General features: G+C 40.8%; 1 protein-coding gene across 1 annotated transcript; it reads right to left on the reverse strand.

The window, feature by feature from the left end:
- Positions 1-2,248: 2,248 nt before the first annotated feature.
- On the reverse strand, positions 2,249-3,775 carry LOC137326778 (insulinoma-associated protein 1a). The gene has a single exon (XM_067992174.1). It carries the CDS (start codon positions 3,773-3,775, stop codon positions 2,249-2,251), a length of 1,527 nt encoding a protein of 508 aa, XP_067848275.1.
- Between the last annotated feature and the right edge of the window lie 4,579 nt (positions 3,776-8,354).

Raw genomic sequence — 8,354 nt, forward strand, 5'->3', positions numbered from 1 at the left:
CTGATGCATTCTGTAATTTCAAGCAATTTTGTTTATTAAAATATATGAAAATAGCTCAAAAGTGACATAAGCAGTGTAAGAAAATACATAGAGTAGAAACTATTTTCACATATGAATCACCTAGCACACAAAATAAATATCTAGTGTAGAAATATATCACTTACATGAAAAGCTATTTTGGTACTTCATCACTATGTTCGGCACAAAACAAACAAAATTGCAATTATGCAATCATTTACATACTAATATAGTACAAGGCAAATACATAATATAAAGATACATCAACATAAATATATTTAGTTTTGAAATACAGATTTCAATACAAACATTTTAAGGTGTTCTCTTTCAAGATTTTGCAGTTTATTATTACCCTTGATCAAAATGACACTGCTTAGTAGTAGTATGGATGTTCATTAAAACCCAGTTAATGAGAGCATTCATCAAAAGGAAATATTTGTTCAAGCTAACTACATATATTCTACAGTGGAGGAATATTTGGATATAGGGAATGTCTTGCTCAGTAAGTGGGCTGTTGCCAATCAAAGACTTCTATTATATGTAATTAATGTATTGTTCCTTGCTTTGTAGGCTACTTTCCCCCACTACAAGAAGGCAAGCAAGGAACTTGTTCTCGGGCCTTATTTTGCTGTTCTGAACCACCAGTAATGTTTCTATAGCAACACTGGTTGATTCACCTTACATTTTCTCCCTTGCCCCAGCTGAGATCAGGAACTCGGCATAAATGGGATTGGGAGAGAATTGGTTTTTTGCAATTGCAAAACAATGGCCTGTACCTGGCTTACATGTAGTGTTCACAATTAGTGCTAAACTTTAGACAAATATGTCATCTTTCTGATGTAAGCCATTCCTCCTTCATTGTTGAAAAGTGGTCGAAGCACAGATATTACTGCTAATAATATCTTATCTATGAAGTGGTTAATATAAATATGATTAAGATGAAAATGATGCACCAATAATACAATACAATGACTTTATACATCAAACCCTATATTTGTAAATACTAATTAACTCAAACAGTAATATTTTCGTGGCACTTATGATTTTATTGTTTATATTAAAACTTTCTGACCAAAAGGAGATACTGGCATCATATAATATGCAAATATCTGGTCAGATGCTCAGAGGACTATGGTGACACAGGGGAGGTTGGAATGTTCACATCATTACAGTTAGATTGCGTTATTTATTCAGTACAAGTAGGTTTTGATTAAAGCTAGTTGACAAAAAGTCGAATGTGATGCCAAAGCAAGTAAATGAGCCTCATGAAGGATAATCCGTCAAGTTGGGTAAATTGAGTTGAGGACAAGTGGGATGCGAGGTTTGCAGAGTAAGAGTGGGGGGGGGGGTGGTTAAGGTCATTGTGGAAATGATGTCCAAGACAGATGGTAAGAGAGGGAGCTACAATGGTGGATTTATCGATATTTTTTGGTATCTGATTCTGGGATCACTACAAATTATCCCTGTAAATATATCATCCACATACTCACACTGCTCCAAGGATGGTGCAAAATCCGCTCCTCCTTTGATCAGCCAATGGATACAGTAAGAAGTCCTATAAACTGCCTATTAAAAGCAATCCGCAGTTAGCAGGTAAGAAGATTACAATGTCTTTTTTTATAGAGCTTTATCCAGACTGTTTCGACGTACAGTGGGAACGATCTAAAATAACCTGCGACATTGTCAAAAAATGCCCTAGTACTAAAACATTTACTGCAATATGAAATACCATAATTAAGATCAAATATGTTGAATCAAATCCTAATGGAAACTAGACCAAAATTTTATTGTAGGATTATTTGAAACCCATTTCCTCACTCTGCTCCTCGTCACCGATTGGTGTTATTGAAATCACTATGAATAGCATATCCCCCTAGTCAACATTAAGAAAATAACAAAAAAGTGTTGTCAATTGGTTCGGTGATATTTAGGTCTAATTGTTAAGACGTAATATATATGCATTCAGGAACTTGAAACGAAAACGGTATTTAAACACTAACTCTTACAAAATGGCTAGCGCACTTTGAAAATGTTCTACGGTCTAGCGCGATTACGCCATTGAGTGCTCTGCAGAAACAAAGTTTTATCGGATGTTATAGTAGAAACCTAGGCTGCTGTAACATCAAGTTCATGCTTAAGATCAACATTTCTTTAGGGAGCAGGAATTGATTTGAAGAGGATTCCGCTGTACGTATTAAAAAGGATTGAGAGAAACCTGCCTCTAGTTACATTAGCAGCCCGGCCTGAGCGGCAGCTGGAGTAGGAGGACCTGCCTATTCTCTGATGGGTGGCACTTGTTGATGTGCCTGGTGAGTCCTGGCGAGCTGAAGAAGGTCGATGGGCAGTGTTTGCAGGAGAAGACCTGAGCTCCCAGGTCGCCACCTGCAGCGCTTTCCTCCGGTCGGGGAGCACCGCATTTCTCCCCGCAGCCGGGGCGGAGCAGCGCGGTTTCCCCGCGGTTCACGGCGTGCCACAGCAGATGCTTGTCGCGGATCTCGGCTGACAGCAGGTGCAGCCCGCACAGCTGGCAGGGGAATGAGATCCGGCTTAACTCCAGCCGGCCGTGCACGGTCGACCTGGCGGCTTCGTGGGCAGCCAGGTGCTTTTTCAGGTAAGCCTGCCGGCGGAATCTCTTACTGCAGTAGCGGCACTTGAAGCGTTCGTCCTCTCCTGGGGCTGGAGGAGGCGGTGCGGCGCCGGCACACGGCGAGCCCGGGTCCTTGGAGCTTTCCATCGTCTCAATGCCGCCCACTGACTTGCTGCTGCTCTGGTCCCCGGAGCCCAGCCCCTTGGAGTTCTCCTTGCTTTCCGGGTCTATCCGGCCCGGGTCTCCCGGGTAGCTCTGACTGTCCTTTCCAGAGTTTGGGACATCGCCCTTTCCCCCGGGACGAGGTTTGTGCCACCGGCGGTGTGAAGCCAGGTTAGCCGGACAGCTGAAGACTTTATCGCACTCGGGGCAGCGGTATTCGATCCGGACGATCCTGGAGCATTTGTGCTGGGCTAGAGAGAAGGGGTCTGAATATTGCTCCTTGCACAACTGGCAGATAAATTCACCCAGGGGCTTGTTCGCTGATGAAGATGACGGCTTGGGATCCCTGGCGTCCACCTTAATTCTTAGACCCAGAACAGGGGAAGTGGTCACCTCGTCTTCGAAATTCAGTTTTCTGATTATTTTGGGCTTCTTCGGGGTGACCTTGTGCTTGCGATGGCTGGAATCTGGGATGCATCGTTTGCTGCCGTGCAAAGGTGAGTACAGGTGAGTAACGCCGCCCCGTTTAACATCTGCCGTGGAGAAGGGCGGCTGCACCAGAAGTCTTTCTATCGGGTTTAAGGAGGCCGCCGCAGGGAAGGACTCGGCAGAAGCAGGCGAACTTAAACATCTGTCAAAGAAAGCGTTTTCGAGTTCTTTGTCAATAGGTTTGATGGGGGTGTCGGATACATTAGCCCAGCCAGAAAGGTCATACTCTGAAAAAGTGCTTTTAGTATAGAATGCTCCCGAAGCACCATCCTCTGGTAGCACGCCCATTCTATGGGCTGGGCCCAAGACTTTATCCTGTGTAAATCCATCTTTAAGCGAGTCTGGGCTATTTCTCTGAGAACTTGGCTGTGAAATATTGTCTGGATGCACGACTGCCCGCACTTCCGCGCTCAGAGGATGAATTCCCAATAGCTGATAGTCCTCCTTCTCCTCAGTCCGAATCCTATATGAAACTGGAGACGATTTATTGTTCCTTTTTACTAAAAAGCCTCTTGGCATCTTTAAACCCGCGTTAGATGCTTTTCCAAAGGTGAAACAACGTGTATTTTGCAGAGATGCTATCTACAGATTTCAGTAGACAAGTCAGGTATTTTGCTAGGTGACTGGATTGAATGTGTGTTCAAAGCAGTCGGGGAACTGTAGCACTGACTCTCGACATGACCGCCTTGTTTTTATTGATTGAGAAGCCTTTTGTTTAGAGTGGAGATCGCCCAATCAGAGAACGGGGACGCTAAAGAATGAGGCGGGAGGAGGAGAGAATGGACAAGAAGCGAACCGCGGCATGGTCTATTGTGACAATAAGGTAACCAAGGACTGTCAGCGACATGGTATGTAAAGAAAGCAACAACGAAAACGAAAAACTAAAATCTCTCTCTCTCCACACATGCACACAAAAGTACACATACTCGTTCTCACACATGTAACTTTTTAGAGATGACATAATTTACTGCACACCTCCACAGCAATTGTAAATGGACAAAGTCACAGTGACCAAGCCACAGAGTACCTTTTGCACACCAGTATTCTGCAGCATGTTTTTAAATGGTAGCTTATTTGATGTCGAGTAACTTTTTTTCTGGCTCTCTACGATAACCATGCCTAAAATACACGTATTACCATGACGTTATTGACGGTTTTTGTTGTATTTTAGGGTCAATTACAAGCTAAATAACAATGCATCTTTCAACCACGTGGAAACTGATTCGTTCTATGTAAATGGCACAGTTTTTATACCTCCTCCGTAACGTATTTCACTGGCAAAACCCTCTTTCTACATGGTATTCTCGTGTCATTTTAGATTAAACGATTTAGTGATCTAATAATTGTTTTGAAATTGAGAATTGATGAATTGTTATTTGTTGGGTTTCTCGCGATAAATGCGCATGCTTTGAATCATTCCGGGAAACGGAAATCAGTTCTTGGATTCGGCTTAATTGTTGACATAATTGCGATAAATATGGTGGCAATAAACTATTCGATGTGTACAGACCAAATAAAATAATATTTCTACTGATCAAATATTGTGTAAATATAATCAATAACATGAGGTGTTTCCTAGCAGCAAACGACTCATTATCTTTTATATCGTTACTATATTTGGAGTAATTCAAGACGGTTTGCTTTATTTTTTTTGAAGAAGTCAGCGTGCGATTTTCTTAAATATGTGATTGAACTGTACAGCAACATAATGTCTTTGTCACAGATGTGAGGCATAATGTCTCATTTGTAATCTGGTGAGTTTTTTTACATGAACAAGCAACAGGTGTCTGCAGTGTGTAGCGGGACGGCTAATTGTATAATATGCAGGTCGACATAACAGTGTTTGTTTGTGTTTTTACAATCGAAAATATTTCTACTAAAGCAACGTTTTGTAAAGCCTAGAGAATGCATTCCGGTAAAATAAACATTTGTTGAGCCACGTTCATTTTATAGCGAATTTGCCGCCCATAAATTATAGAAATGCTTGGGTGTAAAATCAACAACATAATAATAAAAGTGAATTTATTTCGACCATGGTTGTTTCAAGATTAAAAGTGGTTGAATTTGTAAACAGTAGCAGCAGTCTTTATATTCGAATTACACTGCCCCTCACAAAGTGACATTGTCTACATGTGAAACATCTGAATCATACCTTTCAGACTGACACGTTCAATCAAACATGTATATGTGCAACGTCATCCCCATTTAACATCAATTTTCTGGACGCATTACAACCTAAAACTTCTTAAGTTATTAGCCAAATAATTGTATTTGCTAGGTGTTCTGCACAGCCTGTTTGCTGTTGTTCAAAGTGTGTAGCTGCGACCATTAGGACGCGTGCCGCTTTTATTCTGCCTCTCTATCCCTCTCTTTGATGTTATCGTTTCTGAAAGGAGGGGATTATGCGGATTTTATGATCGTTGTTTTGTCAGCAAGGGTAACAGGATTGTAGAGATGGCGAGCTGGTATACTTTGACATTGTAAATGTTGGGTCTTAAGGAACTGAGTGTATCTCCATGCTTGAATAAATATTTGTGGTAGTTAATGAGAGTGTTTGTTTGGGGAAAGGGCCAGTTTGTGCCGCTGTCTGTGTTCAGTAATCTGCCATCTCCGCCCAACCACCAGCGCTTATTTCCATACAGCTGCACATTTTTGCCTCTAGCCAGCACCAGACACAGCAGGATTAACTGTCTAAGCACTCCTCTACTTCCAGAAGTAAGAAATCTTTTAAAATACACTTTTATTCAGACGAAATCAGATTACAGGCTTAAATGTTATTGGGGAAAAAACGATAAGGCGATATAGGATTATGATTTTGCTGATCTCACTTTACTTTTAATAATGGGGGCGATCAGCTACCTTTTTGCTCAAGTGGCACAGGATCTTTAGTCAGCCAATCCATTCCGCATAAAATCTACCAGGAATCTGCCGCGCCATCATGGGCGGAGAAGCTTTTCTCGCTCTGTGGAGACCAAACCATTCCGCTTCCGTAAGAGTTTAGTTGGACCATATTGAAAATATTTCTGCAAATGATGTTATACACACAATGAAGTTGTGTCTCATATTCGTGTATGGGATCGTTACATACATCATATTTAATCAAAGCGTGTTATCACCAATACACACGGCTGGTCAGTTTACACAAAACATTCTGACATTGACTTGGAATCTCTTAAAAACTTAAAGGGAGAAATGGATTTTGGAAAAAATGCAAAATTGTAATGCATGCACCCGTACACTATGTCATTCATATTAAATGAAAGAAAGTTAAAATATAGGAAATCTGCTCCTTGTGGATATTTGGAGGCAATAATATCGCGCGTTATTGATTAAAATGTAGTGCCCTGGAAACCAGAAAGTAAACGAGACGTGTGAGCACTAATGAATCTATCCGAATTAATAATCTCTAGAATGATCAGAGATATGATATGACGTGGTTTTCATCAGTCGGATGGTTCGGCCAGTGACAATTATTGCGCGGTTTTTCTGGCGTCGCTCTCCTTTCAGCACCAGGGGACTTATCTAATGACGCAGTGGAGTCAAAAGCAGGACACGTTTATTTATATTAGCCCCGACTAAAAAAAGATCTATTACATTTACTGAACTAAATAGCCTAAAAAGGCTTATGTGCACAACTGCATCTATTGTTTTACTGTATATTTAAAAAGTGTTTTACCAAATAGAAAATGTAACCTTACATGAAGTTTCTTGTCAAAGGATAAATGAGAGATCTGCAGGTGGAATTGTTTGTTATAATAATTATTGTTTCGAGGTTTTATTTTTCACTGTGAGCAGCGCGTTGTTTAAAGCAAATGCTCTAAACTCGGTGAAAGGATAGCGCTTTTCCAAGGTTTCACGTAGAGAGGATTAGCACAATATAGGTTGCCATGTGTTATTTCAGCAGATCCTGTTAATTATTATTGTATCTAATGAGAAGTAAATGGATGAAAACCAACAAAATAACACGGCTGGGAGGTGCAGAGTATTCTGTCTAAAACATTCCCCGAACAGTGCTGGCAGATGCCTTGCACTTGTTTATTATTTATATTTGTTTAGTCGCAGTTTTTTGTGTAACCTGAAGCTCGCTCAGTATCTGGCAGACTGGAGTAACTTGATACCAGCTGGCATGTGTGTCCCTGACACTCGGTAGTGACTAGACAAAGCCGGATTCAATACAAATAACGGCTGCAGGTGTCTTTAAATTCCCCTTTCTCAGCGTTTGTTTGAGCCGCGTAAAGATTGGACGTATAATATCAAGGAACCCATTTAGAAGTTTAATTTCAAGTGACGCTCTCGTGCCTTTGAAAAATTCTGAATAACCATTGTACGTTTGCATGTATATTTACTAATCCATTGCCGTAAACACACTGCATACTTTTGATGTCTAGTTCTTTCTGCTGGTCATAATACTTTTACATGCAAGCTCTCATATTTAAGTAACAACTTTGCAATAAATAATATCTAATATACTAATAAATCTGTGCTGGAAAGTACAGTTGCACATTGGAATCCTGTTACACAAAAGTGCGGGTGGATTAAAAAGTTGCATCTAACCCCATTTGCACATACATCTGTAGCGACCATGAAAAAGGCAAGCGGAGGGGTTGGTAACAATTTCGACACAGGACATTACAAGAGGTTTGGTTATATTAGGATTGTATGTATCTGAATTTAGCTGTACGTGTGTGTACAACCACAACCAGAGATGACACACAGGTATATACAACACATTCCTATTGTGTATACTTAGGTAGCAAGCACATACATTATGTTACATCGGCAAGTTCTGCACCCCCACCTCACTGAAACATCAAGTCCCACTCTTAGATGGCACATTCTAACGACGAGACGTATTTCCATCCAAAAAATAGTCTTATAATATGAGAAACATTGGGAGACCCTAAACCTAAACCAACCAAGGGCTTAGTAGCCCATCTTATGACATTTTCCAGCAGGCGGTGATTGATCCCAATTTAAGTTCCAAATGTGTCGGGAAAACATTCTGTTTACGAGAAAACAATAAATCAAAAGCAAAATACTGCGGATGCTGGAAATCTGAAATAAAAACAAAATGCTGGAAATATTCAGCAGGTCAGAC

Source organism: Heptranchias perlo, chromosome 10, assembly GCF_035084215.1.
Source record: "Heptranchias perlo isolate sHepPer1 chromosome 10, sHepPer1.hap1, whole genome shotgun sequence".
Classification (NCBI taxonomy): Eukaryota; Metazoa; Chordata; class Chondrichthyes; order Hexanchiformes; family Hexanchidae; genus Heptranchias; species Heptranchias perlo.

What these genes read in the sequence shown, in the direction of transcription:
- LOC137326778 (XM_067992174.1), bottom strand. Translation starts at nt 3,775, where the DNA reads ATGCCAAGAGGCTTTTTAGTAAAAAGGAACAATAAATCGTCTCCAGTT.